Here is a 23,190-nt window from a genome sequence, read left to right on the forward strand (position 1 = left end):
AGTAGGAGTCAGAAATGGGGGAAGGTGAATTGGAAGGACAGCTCACCAGCAGTGATTACCAAGTGGCAGTTCTGAGTAGTTAATTCCTTACTGGAGCAAGAATTGTCAGTCTTGCTGGGTACTGGTTGCTCACTCTTGTAATCCCAGCTACTCAGGAGGCTGAGATCTGAGGATTGTGGTTCAAAGCCAGCCTGGGCAAGCAAGTCCATGAGACACATACCTCAAATAAACTACTAGAAAACTGGAAGTGGCACTGTGGCTCAAGTGGTAGAGCACTAGCCTTGAGCTGAAGACCTAAGGGAAAGCGCCCAGGCCCAGAGTTCAGGCCCCACAACCGACAAAAAAAAAAAAATTATCTTGTGGGGAAGTGATGGGTTTGGGAGCCAAAAAAAAAAAAGCAATACAGTCCTTCAAGCCCGGTTACTTAAAATTCTCAGAGGAGAGAGAAGAGCTGGATGCAGTAGCTGAAACCTGTAATTGTAGCTACTTGAGAAGCAAACAATAAGGGGTCATGGTTCAAGGCCAGCCCAAGCCCAAAAAGATTTGGCAAGACTCCATTCCCAGGTATGGTGGTACATGCCTGTCATCCCAGAAATTCGGGGAAGCACAAGTAGTATCACCATCTAGACCAGCTCTGACTATATCAAAACTTACCAAACACAGACATGAGTAGTGGTGTAGCTCAGTGGCTGCCTGCATCGCAAGCATGAGGCCCTGAATTCAGACCCCAGTACTGCCAAGAAAAAGTAAGAAAGGTAAAGTACGAGGGACTGCTCTGTGACTTGGTACAGCTGTCCCCTGGGTGCTGCCCCACCCCTCTCTGCGTATGCTGAGCCTGCCCTATCCAGGCCACCAGGGAGGGCAGGGAGAAGAAGCTGGCATAGGGCTGGTGCTTTACTCCCAGCTCCTGGAAACTGGATATTCGGGTTATGAAAGGAAGTACATGCTGCCCCTCAAAGGTGCCATATGGTAGGATCATAGTCTCAAAGTACCATGTGAAACCTAGACTTCCCGTGATCTGACAGCAGCTCCCATGGAAGACAGGCTTCAATACAGGGCCGAGCTGGGCTGGGCTGGGCTGGGGACAGATTGGAGACATGGGTAAGGGTATGAAGGGACTGTGCTGGGCACTGCCACAGCCCTGAGGCCACACCAGTGATCATCTCCGCTTGAGGAGGGGCCCCAAAGGGAAGAAAGCCCCTTCCAATCACATAGAAGGCTCTCAGTGAGGTAGGCAGCATCAGCTGTTTCTAAGGAAGATGGATAAACGGATTTGACCTGATAGAGGAAGGGGCTCCTGGTGGAAGAGGATGCTTTCTCAGGGGCCAGCATTGGGCTGGCAGACCCTGCTAAGGGAGCCTTGCTCCTGGCAGGGCTTCAGGGCTTCTGTTTGCTGCATCCCCTGACTCATGCCAAGCACTTTTCTCCACCTCCACCCAGAGTCGAATGGCAGAGAGCCTGCGCCTTTTTGACTCCATCTGCAACAACAACTGGTTCATCAACACCTCACTCATCCTCTTCCTGAACAAGAAGGACCTGCTGGCGGAGAAGATCCGGCGCATCCCGCTCACAGTCTGCTTCCCGGAGTACAAGGGCCAGAACACGTATGAGGAGGCCGCCGTGTACGTCCAGCGGCAGTTTGAGGATCTGAACCGCAACAAGGAGACCAAGGAAATCTACTCGCACTTCACCTGCGCCACCGACACCAGTAACATCCAGTTTGTCTTTGACGCTGTGACAGACGTCATAATACAGAACAATCTCAAGTACATTGGCTTATGCTGAGGAGCCAGGCCTGTCTGGCTTGCCTGTGGTGAAACCCACGGGGTGTTATACCCCGACTCGTGCTAGAGAGGCCCAACTCAAGGGCAGAAAATCGGGGGGCCTGAAGAATGTCATCCCCCCCCCCCGTCCCTTGGCCTTGGCCTCCTTGGCCTCAGGTTTCTGCAAACAAATATATATGGATAGATTGCTAGGTAGGTAGCCACACAGGCGCGCACACACACACACACACACACACACACACATCTGGAGATGTCAAAGTTCTCCAAAGCATTGAGGTCTCTTGAGGACATATGAAGCTACTGTCACAAGTTCACTCCAAGGCCATTCTGTCCCTTCACTCTGCCTTCTTGAATTGGCCCCAGTCTGCATGGGGTCCGCGTTGGACTTCTGGGGAAAGGCGGCAGGGTCCGGGCTAAGTTGAGCCAGTGGTGCCCATCACTCAGAAGAAGGCCAGCTCACCACCCAAGTGCTGGACTGGGGACCTTGCCACTGAGCAGTAGTGAGGACCAGAGCAGGGATGTGTCCCTTCCCTGCTTGGCCACATCTGACACCATAGCCTCTCTGCACAGTGTTTGTCTCAGACCTGGGACCTAAGGGGCCAGGTTAACAGCACTAACCAGATCTCCAGCCACTCCCAACTGGTTTTAAACAGCTTCAAAATATGCAGCAAAAATCCACACAAGCAAATGAGTGGCACATATTCCTTCAAACTAGGCCAGCTGGCTTTCCAGCTTTTCTTCTACTAGTCTGATGTTTTATAAACCAAAACCTAGTTTTTCTTCTCTAACATCTTTTTTTTTTTTTTGCCAAATCTTGTGGTAGTTCACAGAACTACAGAAATTTCCAATGCAATTGAGTATTCTTTTTTAAATGCAGATTTTCAGAATATAATTTTTTTTCAGGTGGTCCTTTTTGTGTCTGGCTTGCGGAGTATAAAAGTTGTTATCTGGATGATTCTGTCCCTCTGCTCCAAAGAATTATGGGGTGAATGGCCGTCCTGTGCCACCTTGTGGGACACTTGTATATAAGCCTCTGCAGTGTCCTCTTGTTATTGGTGCAGTTTCCTGCTTTGTTTTTATTTAAGAAAAATAAATGTGACGTATTTAAAGAAAGGTTCTTCACCTAGGAGCGAATGAACAATAGCTAAATGTCTTGGTATTTAAAGCGTAAATTATTTGTGGCTTTGCTGAATGAAGGAAGGGGAGGCGAGAGATGGCGCTTCCCCACCCCTCTTCCCCGGTCCCTGCCTGCCCCCAGCCATCCACAGGCTGGGAGCTGCTACTCCTGTGAAGGCCTAGTCAGTGTTATGGCCTGAGGGAGGCCCTGCTGGGACCATGTACTCTGGGCCTTCCCATCCTGTCCCAGGGCCCTTGGACACTGGCCTTGAAAGGACCTTGGCCCAGGGCCCCATGTAAATACACCTCCCATCCCCCTGCTGCTGAGAAAGGGAGGTTCCCACCAGAGCCCTTGCCAGAGCTCCTCTCCCCTTGTTCAGTACCCATGTGTCCAAGGGCAGTGAGCAGAATCACAGCCAAGGACTTGAAGAGATACACAGAGGGAAAAGAGGAGCTGGTGACCAGATGAAAGTCAAAGATTGTCTACTTTAAGAAAATAAAATACCCTGAATGAAGCCAAATCTTGCTTCAGTGTACTGTGTGTGTGACTGGTGTGTGCTACACTTGGTGTCATGGGGGCGGGGCGGACCACTGGGGATACCTTCCATTCTCAGGCTCCTCTTCTTCCTCCCTCCACATCTCCACACATTTGAAATGAATGTCACTTTGAAATGAATGCCAAGAGTAACCTTAGGAGGATGAAAGAAGCAAAAGAGAGAGACCTACCAGAGGTTAGGGGGTGGTGATGGCCTACTGCTCCCACAGCCATCTTCCCACAGCCATCTCTATGGAGGGCTGAGTCCTCCCCTCACCACAGAGGGACACCTTGTTGGGAAGGAGCCATCTCACTATAAGGCAGCCCCTGCAGGGTGCTGCAAAGGAGGTGTTCCCAGGGACCCAAAGCCTGCTTGTGTGGTAAGCAGCATCTTGGGGTAGAGTGAAAACAGTGATTAGAAGGCAAGGAGGTGTGTCCATGTGCCGCTGCAGCTCATCAGTGTGAGGTGACTCTTTACCAATGAGGAAAGGTACCCAGCATTGGGTCCCTTTAGGTCATGAAGCAATTGGTCAGGGATTTATTTTCCCAAACCAAAGAAATGTACTTCCCCCTAGAGGAGGGGTGTAGTACTTCTGGAGGCCTGGGGCTCTGTCCTGCCCTGTACCTGGATGGGACAGGAATGCAGGGAGAGAGCTCAGAGCCCAGAGCTACCCTGCAGCCTCTTCCCCAGAAGCAGAACCTGAGTGGAGAGTGACAGACACATGTGCACGTGGACACAAACACAGACACCTCTGTGTAGATACACGTACTCAGACACACACAGACCTGGTTCTGGCCAGGGAGGATTTCCTTCACACCTTCCCACATCACTAAATGGCAAGAACCCAAAGGCACTCTGATTTAAGATGAAATAACATGTGACTGGAAATCACTGAGGCTTATTTTGTGCTTTTAATACCAACTGTGAAAATGAGCAGGGCTTTCACCGTGAGCATCTTTAACCTAAAAATACTCAGTTACAGAGAAAGTAGTATTCTACCTTCCTTCTTGGTGTGTTCAAGGAACAGGGGCTTCCTCTTGTTCCCAGAGCCTCATGAGGGCTCCATCATTATGGAAGACCCTAGACTCTCCAATCCCCAATGTTGGGTCTCCCTACTGGCTCTTCCCATCCCCCATGTCCCCTCTTGTTATCTCTGCTTTAAATATCCTTTGCCAGTCCCACACACACACACACACACACACTGAAGGCACCATCCTCTACCCCTACTTAAGCCTGACTCCCACCTCCAGTTTCCTCAGGTAGAATCTCCTTGTCTTTCCAGGCTGGTACTCTCCTCTGGTTTAGGAAATGTGTGTGCCTCCATCCTGAGGGCCTGACCCAAGTCCAGGCTGTACACATAGGGTTAGGAACAGAAGGTTCTACCATACTTCTGCCAATTCTGGGCTACAATCTCAAAGCCTGGCATGAAAGCTGGCAGGTGGATGAGTGAGGCCAGACTCACAAGTCCCAGGGGGTCCCTCCGGGGCTGGTAGTGAGATACTTTCAGGGAGCCCTAGAGGTAGGTTCAATTGCACTCTAAAATACAGAGCAAGTATTTTCCATATCAACATTTGGCTTCTTTCCCCTTAGCCACTAAGTGAGACCGTCATGGGATTTACAGAAACAGAGGTGGGGCGGGGGGGGGGGGGGGGGAGAGGGAGGGGGAGAGGCAAGGATTAGGGAACAGGAACCAGAGAGAAACCCTGGGTAAGCACTGAGAGCCTGGATGACTAAGAGCCTCTGCATGGCAATTGTCTCTACTATCCTGGTTTCCCCTCTCCTAGCAGGGCACCATCTTGGAGCATGAGCTGTCTTGAAGGAATGGGTGAGAGACCTGCCAGAATGAGCCTCAATCCTAGAGCGCCCTCTTCTGGTTATTTGAGGAACTCATGCAGTGAATTATCTGGGGCAAGGATTCAGAAGAAAGACCTTCCAAACATTCTCCCACAGAAATCCCATGTTACAGGAAAGGAAACTGGGGCATAGTGACTGGAATATGGCAAGGATCCACACATTTGTTGAATCCATGGGTAATTGGGTGAGTGAACTGTAGCAAGGAAACAAATGATCTCTAAAATACGACATAAAACCTGCAATATTGGTTGAGTACTGGCCACCTGTTGGTTGTTCTGCCAGTCACCAAGAATGCCACAGTAAATGACCTTCTGGTATGTCTGTTGACAGAAAACAAGGCTATGCTGCAAGCTGGCTGAGCCCTGCATCCAGATTGTCCAAGCTACACCACACAGGTAACAAAATCCAGGCTGCATATCACACTCTGATAAGATGGTCACTGAAAAAGAACCTCAGACCTCCCCACCACCACCACCTAGAATCTCAGCAAGGATGCTACCTGAGGCACAGCTGTGCTGGCCAACCTGAATTACAGGTCTCAGAGTCTCCTCTGAAAGAACTTACTAGGGTGTCTGCCACACTGCCTCCCTTCTGTCCATCTGTCCAGCCATGCTCTCAGCCCCATCCATTGCTGTGCATTCTCACCAGATTGCACCAGGTTTCCCTTCTGGGAACCTACAGATTGTGAGTAGCACCTAGTACACCATGTGACTAGGGTCCTCTAGCGAGGTTTTTGAGGTTGGGCACCACAGGCCCCTGTTCTTCATGTATGTGGATTCCTGAAAACTGCAGGGAGATGAAAGATATTTGCCAGAACACAAATAACCTAGAGTTTTTAGAATCCAGGCAGCACTAGGCATTGGTGGCTCATGCCTGTAATTTTAGTTCAAAGCCAGCCCAGGCAGAAAACGCTGTAATACTCTTGTTTCACATTAAATGGCTCTACCAATGGGTTCAAGCAGTAAAGTCCCAGCTTTGAATGAAAAAGTCAAGTGAAAATATGAGGCCTTAATTCAAGCCCCAGTACAATTTTTAAAAATAGCAGAGTTCAGGCAGCATAGGTTGGCAAGGGCTAGGAACAGACATAACTCCATTCAAGGTAACTTCAAAGTGAAATGTGACAAAGAAAAACTCCTATCTTGGTAGAAAATATGACAGTAGCACTGCTACACACCAGTGTGTGTAGTGTGATCTTCCCAACTTGGGGAGGGGGACAGAGACTGAGAGGAGTTAATGTCAGGTGAGCAAGAATTTCCCAAGGCCTAGTGGCACCCTCCCCAACAGAACTCTTGGTACCATCTTTCACATGTACCAGGAATCTGCTCATTCCTTCCGCAGCCCAGGGGCAGAAACAACCAACATGGACACAAGTGCCCAAAGATAACGCAGCAGAGGAAATAAATGACATAGAGCTCTGTGACTTCACAAGGATATATCTCAAAATTATTATAATATTACTTCATCCTTTTTTACTTACATATAGCAAGATCCACTCACACAGTTTTAAAATACACAAAGCAAGATGTTGTATACATATAGTCTCCATGTAATTTACATCTGTGATAACATAGACAAACATTGAAGATATAGTCACCACATTTTTGATGGCTTGAGGGAAAACAGGAAGGAAGTATGTGAAAATGATACAGATCTCAAGCAATTATGGGATAGGATTGAACTTTACAATCTGATAAGGCTGGCTGATTGTGCCCAGGGTTCATTACTATCAGTATAACAGTCTTGGATGAGAGCAGGAGGTCTCCTCTCTCCACACCTCAAAAATGATGGAACCAGACTCTGGCTTGCACTTTGGGTTCTTACACAGTGAGCCCAAGCCATTTGTTTAGTTAGGCCCTGGTGCTGATCCTTCATGGAGACATATTCTACTCCAGTGGCTTTGGAAGTACACACAAGAATCAGCCAAACTATGCAGGGTCCCACTCCTAGAGACTAACTATGATGCCTGGGGTTACAGTGATCTCTCTCTCTCTCTCTCTCTCTCTCTCTCTCTCTCTCTCTCTCTCTCTCTTTCAAACACACACACACACACACACACACACACACACACACACACACAAAGTTTACTGCCCTCAGGCAATGAGGGGATGTCAGCTGACATAAAGGTTGCCCTTTTAGCAGGTAGTTATTATTCTAGACTCCCCGGTTGTCAAGTCCAGTCATTTAAGGAAAATTCATGCCAAAGGGGAAGGTGCCCTCAGTGAGTGTGCACGCAATATTGCCTGTGGAACTGGCCTTCTTTTTGTTGGTGGTGGTGGTGATGATGGTGGTTGTGGTGGTGGTCATGGGGCCTGAACTCTGGGCCTGGGTGCTGCCCTCAGCTCTTCAGCTCAAGGCTAGCACTCCAGCACTTGAGCCACCACTTCTGGCTTTTTCTGCTTATGTGGTGCTGAGGAGTCAAACCCAGGGCCTCATGCATGCAAGGCAAGCGCTCTACCACTGAGCCACCTTCCCAGCCCCGATCTGGCCTTCTTTATTCAAAAAAAAAAAAAACCAGCCAGGTGCTAGTGGCTCATGCCTGTAATCCTAGCTACTCAGGAGGCTGAGATCCAAGGATCATGGTTCAAAGCCAGCCTGGGCAGGAAAGTCTGTGAGGCTCTTATCTCCAATAAACCACCAGAAAACTAGAAGTGGCATTCTGACTCAAGTGGTAGAGCGCTAGCCTTGAGCTGAAGAGCTCAGGAACAACTGAAGTGTTGCTGTGGCTCCAGTGGTAGAGCACTAGCCTTGAGCTGAACTGCTCAGGGACAATGCCCAGGCCCGGAGTTCAAGCCCCAGGACTGACAAAAACAAACAAACAAATAAAAAAACCCTCCAAGCCTGCAGTAGTGGTATTTGGTAGACACTATGTTGAAAATGAACTTTAGAACTTGTGGGTGGGGATGGAAGGGGAAAATTGAGAGAGAGCAAAGTAAGGGATGACACTCTCCAAAAAGAAATGCACTCATTACCCAACTTAAAACAGTAACTCCTCTGTATATCACCTTTATAATAACAATTTAAAAATTAATTTTAAAAAAGCACCATATACCAGGTGCCAGTGGCTCATGCTTGTAATCCTAGTTACTCAGAAGATGGAGATCTGAGGATCACAGCTCAAAGCCAGCCTGGGCAAGAAAGTCTTTGAGTCTCCTATCTCCAATTAATCACAGAAAAAGCCAAAAGTGGTGCTGTGGTTCAAGTAGTAGAGAGCTAGCCTTGAGCAAAGGAGCTTAGGGAAAACGCCCAGGCCCAGAGTTCAAGGCCCAGGACCAGAAAAACAACAACAATCAAAAAAAAAACCAGCACCATACTATGTCACTTTACAAAAGACAGTGTTTCAAGGCCTCTGCAACTAAGCATGAGGACATATGTCTGGAGGTCTAGCTACTTTTGAGGTTAAGGTAAGAGGATGGCTTGGAGGTCAGGACCCATCTGGTCAATATTGCAAGAGCCTGTCTCAAAACATAAAAACTAAAGGGTCTCTCCTTTAGTTAGGGAAATAAATATTAAAACTAAAATAAGATAGTAATACCCACCAAAATCTCAAAAATAAGACTCTAGAAAAGATAGTGGATTTCTGAGTAAGTAAAGTACTTGTGATTCTCATACACTGCTGGTGGAAGTGAAAACTGGTGTAACTATTTTAGAAAAACATCTGGCAACATCTTCTGACATTAAACGAATTTATACCCTGCCAGCATTCTATCCCTAGATACATCTCAAAATAGAGGTAGTAAGACTGTTTTCTAGCCATTATGCTTATTGGTAACCCTAAGGAGACACAATTCAAGTGCCTGGTGACACAGGATGGATGAACTGTAGCATACTCACATAATGCAAATGCCAAACTTCAGCACAACTTGGCACACATTAGTAATACATAACATACATGAATCTCAGAAACAAACCACTAAGTAGAGAAAGTATTACAGACTAAGCAGGGCTAGTGGCTCAAGCCTATAATCCTAGCTACTCAGGAGGCTTAGATCTGAAGATTGAATTTCAAAGCCAGCTAGAGCAGAAAAGTCCCTGTGAGACTCTTATCTCCAATTAACTACCAAAAAACCAGAAGTGGAGCTATGGCTTAAAGTGTTAGAGTACTGGCCTTGGGCAAAAGAACGCAGGGACAGCACCCAAGCCCTGAGTTGAAGCCAATGACCAAACAAAAATAAATAAAAGAAAGTATTACTGATGGTATGTTACCATGTGAAGTTGAAAAAGAGATAAAGTCTAGGCTAGGTTATGACTCAGTAGAAGAACACATGATTAACATGTGAGGCATTGGGATCCATCACTAGCACCATTTAAAAAAAGAAAAAGAAAAACAAAAGCAGAGCAGATGGATATGGTAGCTTAGTTCTGTAATCCTAGCTATTCAAGAGGGAGAGATCAGAGGATCAAGGTTTAAGGCCATTCCCGGCATAAATGTTTACAAGACCTCATCTCAACCAATGACTGTGCATGGTTGCATAAACGTGGTCATCCCAGCTGCTGGGGAAGCACAATGGCTAGGTGTAATGGCAAACACCTGTCATCTCCAGTGACACAAGGAAACACAAGTATGAGGATCAGTCCAAGCTGGCCTGGGAAATAGAACAAGATCTTACCTCAGAAATAACCAAGATAAAAAGGTGGTAGAGGTATGGCTCAAATGGTAGTGCCGGCCTAGCAAGGGCAAGGCCTGAGTTCAGTCCTCAGTACTACAAAAAAAATATGAATTAATCTATGGCATATGAAGGGCTGTGTATACTGTATGTTTCTTGGCATGTGTGTGTGAGTATATAATTTTTTGGTGGTGGTGGTGGTGGTCTTAGGGCTTGAACTTGGTGCTTGGACACTGCTCTGAGCTTTTTTTGTTCAAGGCTAGCACTCTACCACTTTAAGCCACAGCGCCACTTCTGGTTTTCTGGTGGTTAATTGGAGATAGGAGTCTCATGGACTACCTGCCTGCGATGGCTTAGAACTGCGATCCTCAGATCTCAAACTCCTGAGTAGCTGGAATTACGGGTGTGAGCCACCAGCGCCCAGCTCATTAATTATAATTCAACCAAATGTCCATTTATTTGAAGGTTTATTGGGGAGGTGCAGATGCTGGGGATGAACTCAGGACTCTGTTCACGCTATGTGCTATGTAGACCTTACATCTGAGCTATATCTCAGTTTTTTCAAATACCTGCATGATACCTTAATGAAAAGATAACTTCCTTGTGGTTGTTGTTGCTACTGTTGGCCTAGCTGTGCTGCCCAGGCTGATCTCAAACTCCCAGGGCTCAAGGGATCCTAACCTTGGCCTCCCAAGTAGCTGGGACTACAGGTGTGAACCACTATATTAGCTTAAAGACAAACAAACCAAGAAATGCTATGGTCTGAGATAAGCAGCGGCCTTGATATGGAGCTGGGGCCCCCCAGACCCACGTGTGAGGCACGAGCCTACCTGCGGGCAGTTGAGACAGGTGCTTGAAGGCAAGGTGCATGTTCTCCCGGCAGAGGTTGTTGGGGTCATTCAGCAGGTAGGACAGGGCAAAGATGATGTCATGCTCTAAAAAGCCGATTCTAGAGAAAGGAAGATGTATTTGGGGTATAACTAAAGCCATTCCTGGAGGGGACCAAGGAAGAACAGAACAGGCCAGTGGCCCTGCCAGAATCTATACCAAGTGAAGCCAGTGAAGACCAGAGGGAGACACCATGTGCCAGACTCCCAAGTCTGCATCTGAGCAGAGCAATGTGATTGGTGTGATGGTGAGACTCATGCTCACACAGCATTGTCCCCCTTCTAACTGTGATGCAGACTTGGGTCCTCTGTGCCCTTGGCTTCTTGTTTTTGCCATCCTGAGCCTCAGTCAGTCCCAAAGTCTGTACAATTAGAATGAAAACAAGCAAAAAACAAAAACAGAAGCTCATAACCCACATTGCTTGACTGTGCTCACCATCTCTTTATAGCTCCAAGGAAGAGAGCTGGCAGGCCCAACCTACAGCCCTCCTACATCTCTGGTCTTCTTCTAGCTGAGTTGTGAGCTTCCAGAGACCAAATGCCTAACTTGGGACCTATGGACGCCTTTTATGCTTACTATGATTGTATAGAAGCTAATTAAATATTAGATATGCCAATTAGATGAGAAGAGTTTTATTAACAGGAAAAATTTGAATTTTCCCAACTCCAAGTGTTGAAGACTCAAAAGTCAATTGATGTGTGTGTGTGTGTGTGTGTGTGTGTGTGTGTGTGTGTGTGTGTGTGTGTGTGTGCGCCAGTGCTACTAGGAAACTATTCTGCTTGGGCTGGCTTTAACTCCTGAAGTAACTGGTATTACTGGTGTGAGCCATTGGTGTCTGGCTCATTTGTAATTTTATTACTGATGAAGTTAGAGACAGTGCCACAGCTGCAAAGGTATCCACTTTGGGGTGTAAAAAAATCCAGGCTCCTAGCTTGATCTTGTCCCCTGTCTCCTCTTTTGTCCACTATTGAATGCCCCTCAGCTACCCAGAGGCCGTCCCCTGGAGGATCATCATTCTAATCCAGCATCTGGGGGAACCTCAAGATATGAGGTTCAGAGCCCAGGCAGACAGTGAGATGAAAGGTTCATACCGGGGAGCTCAGCATTTTTATTAGCTGGCAGGTTGTCTCATAAACTTTTGGCTGGACTGGCCTCAAACCATGATCCTCTCAATATCTACTTCCCAAGTTGCTAGGATTACAGACATGAGCCACTGTACCCAGCTCAGTTTATCTTTTGATTTGGAGTATCCCTTAGTTTTGAATCATGACCTTGAATCATGATCCTCCTGATATATGCTAGAATTATACACATAAGCCACAGTACCCAGCTTTGTTTCTTTTAAGTAAGCTGAGTCCATTGCATCTGGGAAGAGGGCTTCTCAGGTTACATTTGTCAAGCCCCCATCTCTTTAAAAAAAAAAAAAAGAGCCTGGCACTGGTAGTTTGTGCCCGTAATCCTAGCTATTCAGTTCAAAGCCAGCCCAGACAGGAAAGTCTGTGAGTAAGTGGAGCTGAGGCTCAAGTGGTAGAGGGCTAGCCTTGTATACAAAAGGTCAGAGACATTACCCAGGCACTAAATTCAAGTCCCAGGACTGGCACACACACACACACACACACACACACACACACACACACACACACACACACACACACACACACAGTACAAGTTTATAATCTCAGCTACTCAGGAGATATGTCAGGAAGCTTGTGGGTTTGAGGTCAGAACAGAAAAAGTTAGCAAGACCCTATCTCAAAAACACATGCTAGATCACTGCCTAGCAATTGAGAGAGACCCTGGGTTCAATCCCTAGTTCAACAAAAAAAAATGGCAACAATGGCTCACACCTATAATCCTTACTACTCAGAAGGCTGAGATTTTAGGATTATGGTTTGAAGCCAGCCCAGGCAGGAAAGTCTATGAGACTCTTATCTTCAATGAACTACCAGAAAACAGAAAGTGGCACTGTGGCTCAAAGTGGTAGAGCACTAGCCTTGAGTGAAAAAGCCCAGGAACAACTCTCAGGCTGACTTCAAGCCTCATGACCAACAAAACAAAAGCCTGTAACCATTGTGTGTCCACAGCACTGCTCTTTCCCTACTTGATGCCAAGTATGTGAATGAAGGTGCATTATAACCATGGCATTGTGTCACCCTAGACCCATGTGCATACCCCCTATTCATACTACTTCATTCCAGGGCTGCATGCAGGATCAGATTGTAGCAGGTACCAAGGAGGACTCCCTGGGTATGAGAGAGCTTGAGAGCAGGATCCAGTGACTGGTTTCTTGGGACATCCCAGCACTGGTGACATGATGTGAAGCCTGTCTCAATAGTTGCCTGTGGTTTACACCTACCAAGCGCAAAACTAGTCAGCACCTTGCCCTTGGAGTTGCCCTTCCTTCTTTCAGAGCCTGGGAATACTGGGCAATGTCTTCTTTATACAGGAGACTGGGGCAGGGCTTTGAAGGGTATAAGCAGGGTTCTACTTTTTGTGTGTGTGTGGGGGTCATGGGTTTTGAACTCCAAGCCCGGGCGCTGTCCCTCAACTCTTCAGCTCAAGGCTAGGCTCTACCACTTGAGCCACAGCACCACTTCTGGTTTTCTGGTGGTTAATTGGAGATAAGAGTCTCATAGACTTTTTTTGCCTGGGCTGGCTTTGAACCACAATCCTCAGATCTCAGCCCCCTAAGTAGCTAGGATTACATGTGTGAGCCACTGGCACCTGGCTTTTTGGGTGAGTGGGAGGAGGGAAGTTCTACTTTTAATACAAAATAAAATGAATGACCTCTGGTAAGCAACATAGACTCAGCTGATATAAGAAAATTCCCCAAGGTTGCCAACCCAACTCCTAACCAAGTACTAGGTGAAAACTCTGTGTGTGTGTGTGTGTGTGTGTGTGTGTGTGTGTGTGTGTGTGTGTGTGTGTGTGTGTGTGTTTAACTCAGGGCTTTGTGCTTGCTCACAGCAGGGACTCTGCTATTTGCCTCCAGTCTGGCATTTTTCTGTTTAGTTGCACTTGGAATCTCAGACTTTTTTTTCTGCTGGAGCTGGCTTCAAATCATAATCTTCTAAGTCTCAGCCTCCTGAGGAGCTAAGATTGTAGGTGTGAATTACTGTCACCCAGCCTAGAAGAAAAAGGTTTTAAGTATAAAATGTAAAGCTTTATACAGGCAAAGGTGTATTTCCAGGTCAGAAACCCAAATAATCTCAGTATCAGAGAAAGACACGAGGCTACCAGCCCAGACCAAATGTGTGCTTTAATGCTGATATTTTAACGCCCACATAGAGACAGGAGCCAAAGCCACAGGCCCTGTGGGACAATCTAGAACATAGAACTTGGCTCCCCACAAAAAGCTTTAAAAAGGCAAAACTGTTTCAGGTGTGGAATCTGACCTTCCTTCCCATCATATGTGGGAAGCCAAGAATTAAGAGCTACCATAAAAATTAATGTGGAACAGAAGGTCCTGTTAGGCACTCACAGATGCAACCAAAACACCCCATAGAGAGGCATGTTCTAACCAAATAGAAGTCCCACCAAAGACCAGTGCTATAGACAAAGGCTCAGTACTGGTACTCAAGGTCATTCAAAGACATCCATCCAAGTGGATGCAGCTTCCAAGTGGGGCATTTGGTACTCAGGGGCTGAGTACGAAAGATTGCAGTTCAAAGCCAGCTCAGACAGGAAAATCCATGAGACTCATATCTCCAATGAACCACCAAAAAAAAAGTCAAAAGTGGCACTGTGACTCAAGAGAAAAAGCTAAAGGACAGCACCCAGGCATTGAGTTCAAACCCCAGTACCAGCACGTGTGCATGTGCACAGGTGAGCTCACACACACACACACACACACACACACACACACACACACACACATCACATCACATCACATCACATCACACCACACACATAGTGGTATTAGTTTCCAAAGATGGCTGCCCACCTGCCCACACTATGGGTCGCTATGATGTGGAGCACCTCAGTGGTCTTTATCCGTACCAGGTCATCACCATCCTTCAGCAAGACCTTCAGGCTGTCCAGACAACCTGTTGAGACAGAAAAAAGCCTTTGAACATTTGCCACTCCAAGAAGTCAGCTAGCCCAGAAGCCAACATATGAGTACGATTAGACAATGAGAAAGCACCAGAGATTCTATTGCTCTAGGACGTTGGGGAGTCAAGTCAGTTACAGAGCCCTGGAGAATCACAAAAGGGGTTCACAGACAGGAATCATCTCATCTAGTCCTCTTTGCCATTCTCCCTGTACACTTTCTATTAGCATCTGCTCTCAACATCAGCCAAGGAGGTTAAGAAAATGGTTTTGTTTTTTGGTTTGCTTGCTTTGCCATTTTTTGTGTGTCTATGTGCCATTATTGGGGCTTGAACTTAGGGCCTCAAATTCTCACTTGACTCTTTTGCTCAAGGCTGGCACTCTGCCACTTAAGCCACTTATCCACTTCCAGCTTTTTGATGGTTAATTGGAGATAAGAGTTTCAGGGTAGCCAAGTGCCAGTGGCTCACACCTGTAATTCTAACTACTCAGGAGGCTGAGATCTGAGAATTCTGGTTCAAAGCCAGCCTGGACAGAAAAGCCTATGAGATTCTTATCTCTAATAAACAACTCAGAAAAAGCCAGATGTGATGCTGTGGTTCAAGAGGTAGAGCATTATCTTGCTGGGCTGGCTTCAAACTTTGAACCTCAGCTCTCAGCCTCCTGAGTAGCTAAGATTACAGGCATGAGCCATTGACACCTGGATTGCATTTCTTTGATAGAGGTCAAACTATAACCATATCCCCAACTAGTCACTTGACCTCTAGTGAATTACAACCTAGAAATGTTAAATTTAGCAAATAAAGATCTTGCTTAATTTATTGATTCAACAATTTTAGATTCACACCCCTTCTCTGAACCTCAATTTTCTTTTTTCTTTTCAATTCAACATGTCAGTCTATGTGTATAATGCATCTTGATCCATGTCATCCCTTCCATCATTCTTCATTTCTCTCAACCCCATCCATTCCCTCAAGTTACCTGATTCTATTTTCACATGTACATTGAATATTATGGCCATTTTTGACTGCCCTTCTTCTCCTCATTCATCTGCCCTCTTCCATTTGATCTGCTCTCTTCCTGACCACATATGTTTTAGCTTACTAGTATTCGTTTTATTAAACTGTAAATTAGTGACTTAAAGGAGTTACACCATTGGAATCCTCCCTTTTGTATAACATGTTTTAATCAATTTATATAAATATATCTGCAATGACTCTGTGTTTTCATGTATGTTTATAATTTAGATCTAACATCTACTTATGAGAGAAAACATGAGCCCTTTGTCTCTCACAGCCTGATTTACTTCATGTAACATAATTTTTTCAAGGCCTATCCATTTCCCTGTGAATTACATATTATTCTTCTTAATGGATGAGTAAGATCAAGCGTATTTGTATGCCATTTTTTGATCTGCTCATCCATTGTAAGATATCTGGACTTCTTCTATAACTTTGGTATGGTGAATAGTGTGGCAATGAACATGGATGTGCAAGGTGTCTTTACTGGATTCTGACTTATAATCTTTTGGATAAACACCCCAAAGTAGTATCTGAACCTTGATTTTCTTGTGTATAGATTTAGAACGTTCTTTCCCTTGTGGGTGGCCACGGTAAGGACTGAGATAAACCAGGCATTGCAATTAATGCACTGCTGGGTTTAAATCTGGCTCATTCCTTTCTACCCTTATTATTCAAGCTCCACCACTGTCTGAGTCATGCCATAACCCCAGTCATGATCACCTGGGTGGTAACATTCTCACCTATCTGGATGGCCTCGTAGACATACTCTGGGTCATGCATGAGGTCACATAGGGCCACAAGGGCTTTCTGTCTTGTCAGCAGGACGGCTGATTGCAGTTCTTTGTTCAGCTTGGGCAGGGCTCGGCAGCCATAGGCAATTTCAGCCTGGGCAGGATTGATGTTGGGAGGTAGATACATGGAGATCTTAGCATGAGCCATCTTTACACAGCTGCAAAAGGCCTTCAAAGCAAAACTCTGCAGAGACCCTTGAGTAAAAGATATACAGAATCTGTTGTCATTACTACTGTGATTTAAAATCTACTTATCTGATCCCCAAAACTAAACTATGAGGACAGGCTGATGGGTATGTGTGTCTGTGTGTGTGTGTGTATGCGCGCGCATGCGTGTGTGTGTGTGTGCACGCGCGTGTGTACCAATACTGGGGGCTTGACCTCAAGGCCTAACATTTTTGCTTGGCTTTTTTGCTCAAGGCTGGCCCTTTGCCACTTGAGCCCTCTGCCACTTCATACTTTTGCTATTTAATTGAAGATCAGAGTTGAATTTCTCTGCCCAGTGATCCTCACATCTCAGATTCCTGAGTAGCCAGGGTTATAGTTATGAGCCACCAGCACCTGACTTGATGGATATTTTTACTCCTATTCTACAGATGACCAAACTGGGGCTAAGGGCAATGAAGAGATCCACTTAAGGTCACAGGGAAAGTAGCATAACAACCCAAATTGCAGACCTCAGTGATCTCCCATGGCATATTACTTAATGACAGAAGAAACTACTGTAATAGGCTGGGTCTTCAGTCACTAAAAGGACTAAACAGAGCAAGTAAGCAAAGAGCAAGATGGTCTCTCCATTTAGTGATTATCAGTGCCAGCAATTACTAGTATTTAATTCAATTACCCCATAAGGAAAGGACAATATCATGTACATTTTACAAATGAGGAAACTATGATGATGTCAAGCAGCTCGCTGGAGGTCATGAAACTGGAGAGCTAGAAGTCATTGTTCAAGTCCAGTTTTAAGCCAGGCACTGATAGCTCACACCTGTAATTCTAGCTACTTAAGAGGTTGAGATCTGAGGACCTTGGTTCCAAGCCACCTGGGGCTGAAAAGTATGTGAAAATCTTATCTCCAATTACTCAGCAAAAAGCCAAGAATGGAGGTATGGGTCCCATTGTAAGAGTACCAGCCTTGAATGAAAAACTAAAGTTTGAGTGTGAGGCCTTGAATTTGAGCCTCAGTACTGCACACACACACATACATACACACACACACACACACACACACACACACACACACACACACACACACACACACACACACACACACACACACACAGAGTTCTACTAATTTACCTGTCAGGGACCCATATTCACATCTGCAAAAGGGAATTACAGTTAAAAGATGATTTCCTTTTATTCTACGTGTGTGCTTTGAGCAACTAAAGCCTAGTCCATGGGTGGCCCTTGACAAGTTACTTCCTCCATCTGGGTCTTTCTGCAGCTGTACAAAGAAAGTAATAAATAGTATATACTGGCCCTTTTCAATGTTGTCATATTAACTGATAAGCCTGGCTCACTGGAGCTTGAGATATATTGGCCGTGGTTATTATTATAATTGTTACTGCATTTAGTAACATGTACAGAACTAGTCCTAAAAGAACCTCTCTTAGAAAAAAGGTTAACTAGACTCGAGTACCCAGTATCAGATGACAAAGGGAAAAGAAGAAAGGGCTGGGAAAGATACAGCAGTACCTTATATGGGCTCCCCTCTCTTAGGCCTGAAACAGAGGGTTGACCTCCACTAAAGGGCACACAATGTGGGAGTTTTGCCACAGATGTTGGGATGTTGAGACTTGGACCCGGTCTGAGACGGGGTAGGTCAGAGCACAGCCTCTCCCGCCCTCTCCCCTCCCCCAACAGAGCCCCTGAGCCACAACCACCGCCTCACCTGACTGAGCCAGAGGTCTCCAGGCACCCGCCAGCAATGGGACGCGCCTGTTGCTAGGTAACCTGGTTGCCTAGCGACTAGGCAGCAAGCGCTTTGTCCAGCGTGCACGCGCTTGTGCTCATTGTACTGCGCAGGCGCCCTATGTACTGGACCTAAGGCTGGCTGCAAGGTGGGAGCAATACTTCTCCGCAATGTGCTAGACAAGAAGCAAAGGGAAATGACTTATTTAACTTTCTCTGTACCGGATGTTTTGCACGACTGACAGTAGAGGCAGGAAGTGGAAATAGAAAGGACTGGGGGCATGGCTTAAGTGGCAGACCACTTGCCAACTAGCAAGCCAGAGGGCAGGAGTTAACAACAAACAAACGAATACATGCATACATACATGTCCTCAAATTCAGTAGCTTCCCCCAAATCACACAGACTTGACCCCAAGACTTGGCCCAAGCTTCTTAATCCGAAAACTGATAGTGACAAAGATTTATCTAACTGTTGACATAATTACTTTTAATTACAATAGTTTTTAAACATTAAAAAAAATCTTTCTGGGGCTGGGAAGGTGGCTCAGTGGTAGAGCGCTTGCCTTGCATGCATGAGGCCCTGGGTTCAATTCCTCAGCACCACATAAGCAAAAAAAAAAAAAAAAAATCTTTCTTTCCTTTTTGTGTCTCTCAGTCCCATCACTCCTGCATACTAAGGAGCTTGAGAATATCTTTCCAGCCCTAAGCAAGGTCATCAAATTCCTTATCTCAGTGACCACAGGAGTAAAACAATGTTCAGGACAGCAAGACTTCCAACTTCAGATCCAAATTAATAAATAATCTGGTAGCTTATACTTACCATATTGGCATACTATCTCCCCCTAATTCTTTAGTTAACTCCCATACCCACAGATGTTGGGAATTGAGCCCAGGGGCTTAAGGTGTGTGAGACGAGTGTTCTACTGTACACCCCAGCCGCTGTTTACTTTGGAGTCCTCAGAAAGAAAAAAAAAACAAAAAAACAAAAAAACAACCTCCAGCTCACTAAAGATAATTACTATGTCTGTTCTGTTTCTTTCTCTCTCCAGTACCAGAAACCTACCAGGAAGCTTTTGTTATGTATAGAACAAATGAGTGATATTAATGGACTTTACATTCTAAAAGCATTTTTGAGCCCAGTGCCAGTGGCTCGGCTCATACCTGTAATCCTAGCTTCTCAGGAGGCTGAGATCTGAAGATCATGGTTTGAAGCCAAACAGTGCTGAGAAGTCCCCATGAGACTCATCTCCCATTAACCACCAGAAAACCAGAAGTGGTGCCCTGGCTCAAAGAGTGCTAGCCCTGAGCAAAAGAGCTCAGGTACAGTGCCCAGGTCTTAAGTTCAAGCCCCATGACAGAATGAACGAAAGTGGGGGGGGGGGGGCGGTGGCGCTGGGAAGGTGGCTCAGTGGTAGAATGCTTGCCTTGCATGCATGAGGCCCTGGGTTCAATTCCTAGCACCACATAAGCAGAAAAAGCTGAAAGTAGCGCTGTGGCTCAAGTGGTAGAGTGCTAGCCTTGAGCTGAAGAGTTGAGAGGCAGTGCCCAGGCCTAGAGTTCAGGCCCCATGACCTGGAGTGGGGGTGGGGGGTGGGGTGGAGAGAAAGAGAGAGAAAAGAAAGAAAGCATTTTGAACACAGAAAATTTTGTCCCTTAACTGGAAGCTAAATTCACAAAAATAAAAGAGCCAAGTTTTGCAGAAAAGGAAATTAGGTTTGTGAATTTACCAGGCAAAGGAGTACAATGGGCTACTATCTCAAAAGCTGCAATCCTTATCCCAAAATCAGGTTAGAATTTTAAAGAAAAGGAAGTGGTGCTGTGGTTCAAGCGGTAGAGTGCTCGCCTTGAGCTGAAGAGCACAGGGACAGTGCCCAAGCCCAGAGTTCAAGCCCCACGACCGACAAAAAAAAAAAAAGAATTTTAAAGAAAAATCCCTGCTTCTTTCCAAACTGTTGACAGTACATGGGCTAGACTTCTATTTATACTTGTTGAGAGGCATGACTTTGGAGTGCTGATTTCCTAATGCTCTGCTGTTAGTCTCTGGAAGTATATGTTTTGAACATTCCTTCACTCAGCTCGTCACTGAGATAAGAAGCATGATGACCTTGCCTGATGCTGAAAAAAAGATGGGCTTAAGTTCTCCTGGTTGGGGGGGCGGGGAGACAAAAAAAAATCTTTAAACTTTCATGATTGAACAAGGAGTGCCTGTGGCTTATGTTTGTATTCTTAGCTACTCAGGAGGCTGAGGTCTGAGGATCATTGTTCAAAGCTAGCTTGCCTAGACAAATCTGAGAGTCTTATCACCAATTAACAATTAACAACCAATTATCAACACGGAAGTATGGCTCAAGTGGGTAGAATTCCAAGCTTGGGGGGGGGGGGGGAATGGTAAAGGAGAGTACAAAGTCCTGAGTTCAAGCGTTAGCATTGGCACAAACAAATAAATAATATTTCTTCAATGGATCAAGAAAATCACACACACTCATACACACACACAAACACACACAATGGAATTTTACTCCTCCATCACAAAGAATAGTAATATGTCATTTGCAGGAAAATGAATGGACCTGAAAAGAGACATTATGTTAAGTGAAATAAATCAAGTTCAAAGAGTCAAAGAGCATCATGTTTTCCCTCATATGTGGAAGCTAGAGCTAAATTATAAACATATACAAAAGCTTATAGAAGATCATATGCATATAGACATAAACATATTGTCTAAAGTATGGTATACACAGAAGAGGTTTGCAATTGTTTAACTCCTAACAATTTAGAGTTTAACCAAATGAATACCAGGAAGCTAAACTATGTGTTGACAGGAGCAGGGGATGTCAAAGGGTGGGAAAGCAGATGAAAAGAGAGAGGAAAGAGGGCCATATTACAGTCATAATATACAATGTAGGTATGTAAAAATGGAATTTGGTAACTTGAGGGGATGGTTGTGGTTGGGAGAGATGGGGGATAGCAATGCAAGACATTGACCAAGATGCATTATACTCATAAATTGATATGTTGAATTGAAACTTGTACAACTATTTAAATATAATAAAGTTTAAATTTTATAATTGAACTGTTATTGGAAGTGAGTTAGGTATTGGGTTTAAAGTATAGTTCTAAGCATATTTAGGCATTTGCATTGATACTTTCTCCCTTCATGTGTTACCAACTTCAAAATCACTATTTTTGTAGGCCATGCAGCTGAGCAATAAATTATTAGTTTCCCACCAGCTTTACTGTAGATAACATCTCTGACTGTGAATTCTAATAACAGTTGCCTCGTTATTTGTTTTGCAGGGACCTGAAGGGCACTTTTATTGAAAACATTGACTATTCACTTGGATCTGCATGTGTCTGATGGATGACTGGCACAGAATGAAAAGACATTGTGTCTGTCTTCCACTTTGCTGCCCTAAACTTTGGGTCAAATTCGATTTAGCCTAGCATGTAGACATGTTCATTACCCATTGGAACTGATCTACCTTCATGCTATTTCAGCAACAGCCTCAAGCAGCAGCTTAAGCACCTTGAGTCCTGTGAACCCCATCCGTATATTATTAAAACACCTGATTCCTTCAGCTTCTACCATACCCTCAAACTCCTTAGCACCTGAAGTCATTCAAGCAAGATGATGACAGCCTGTCAACCTACCCCAGCAAATCAATAAGGGGCAGCTTCTCCCTGTGGTCCAGAAGCAGCCTGGTCTGTCACTGCTCCTTTCCACTCCCAAGCTGAAAAACCTTGCCTATATTCCCTGAATACTTAGCTTGGTTTCATTTGTATTGTTTCTATGCAAGAAGACCCAAGTCTTAGTAACAATATAATTCTCACATGGGGCTGGGAAGGTGGCTCAGTGGTAGAGCGCTTGCCTTGCATGCCTGAGGCCCTGGGTTCGATTCCTCAGCACCACATAAGCAAAAAGAAAAAAGCTGGAAGTGGCGCTGTGGCTCAAGTGGTAGAGCGCTAGCCTTGAGCTGAAGAGCTGAGGGACAGGGCCCAGGCCCAGAGTTCAGGCTCCACAACCGGACCCCCCCCAAAAAAAAAAAAATATATATATATATAATTCTCACAAGAAACCCTTGAAGTAGATAGGACCATCTCAACTCTGAGTAAACTGAGTAAGGAGTAGGGAACCTTCAGTTTCACCTTAGCAGTTGAAACTCAGCAACAAAAGCATCAAACATCAGCCTCCAGCACATTTAGTTTTTTTGTTGTTGTTGTTTTGTTTTGTTGCTGGTTGTGGGGCCTGAACTCTGGGCCTGGGCACTGTCCCTTAGCTCTTCAGCTCAAGGCTAGCACTCTACCACTTGAGCCATAGTGCCACTTCGGGCTTTTTTTGCTTATGTGGTGCTGATGAATTTTCATGAATGCAAGGCAAGCACTGTACCACTGAGCCACCTTCCCAGCCCCTCCAGCCCATTTAGTTTTTTTTTTTTTTTTTTTTTTTAATTTAATTTTATTGTTAAGGTGATGTACAGAGGGGTAAGTTACAGTTACCAGTTACATACATGAGGTAGTGAATACATTTCTTTTTTTTTTTGTAAAGATACTATACAGAGAGTTACAGTTACATGAGTGAGGTATTGAGTACACTTCCTCTTGAACATTGTTACCCCCTCCATTGTTTTCCC

At 45.4% G+C, this 23,190-nt stretch overlaps 2 protein-coding genes across 6 annotated transcripts in view; one reads left to right on the plus strand and one right to left on the minus strand.

The window, feature by feature from the left end:
* Gnaz (G protein subunit alpha z) overlaps positions 1–3,421 on the plus strand; it is a 51,539-nt gene extending 48,118 nt beyond the window's left edge. For both annotated transcript variants that reach the window (XM_069994402.1, XM_069994401.1), the window contains one exon: positions 1,441–3,421. In XM_069994402.1, coding sequence (XP_069850503.1) covers positions 1,441–1,785 — 345 coding nt within the window. In that variant the 3' untranslated portion in view covers positions 1,786–3,421. The remainder of the gene's footprint in view (positions 1–1,440) is intronic.
* Positions 1–18,568, minus strand: part of Rsph14 (radial spoke head 14 homolog) — a 78,859-nt gene extending 60,291 nt beyond the window's left edge. The window contains exons 1-5 of one of the 4 annotated variants that reach the window (XM_069994407.1): positions 18,344–18,480; positions 17,945–17,967; positions 16,595–16,840; positions 14,726–14,828; positions 10,725–10,843 (exon numbers count right to left, since the gene is read on the minus strand). In XM_069994407.1, the coding sequence (XP_069850508.1) occupies positions 10,725–10,843; positions 14,726–14,828; positions 16,595–16,793 (421 nt within the window). In that variant the 5' untranslated portion in view covers positions 16,794–16,840; positions 17,945–17,967; positions 18,344–18,480. Of the gene's footprint in view, positions 1–10,724; positions 10,844–14,725; positions 14,829–16,594; positions 16,841–17,944; positions 18,023–18,343; positions 18,481–18,539 lie in introns of those variants that run through there. The other 3 variants (XM_069994403.1, XM_069994405.1, XM_069994406.1) reach the window with 3 other exon arrangements.
* Positions 18,569–23,190: the final 4,622 nt, after the last annotated feature.

This window comes from Dipodomys merriami, unplaced genomic scaffold (genome assembly GCF_024711535.1).
Source record: "Dipodomys merriami isolate MVZ:Mamm:240054 unplaced genomic scaffold, mDipMer1.0.p SCAF_45, whole genome shotgun sequence".
In the NCBI taxonomy this organism is placed as follows: Eukaryota; Metazoa; Chordata; class Mammalia; order Rodentia; family Heteromyidae; genus Dipodomys; species Dipodomys merriami.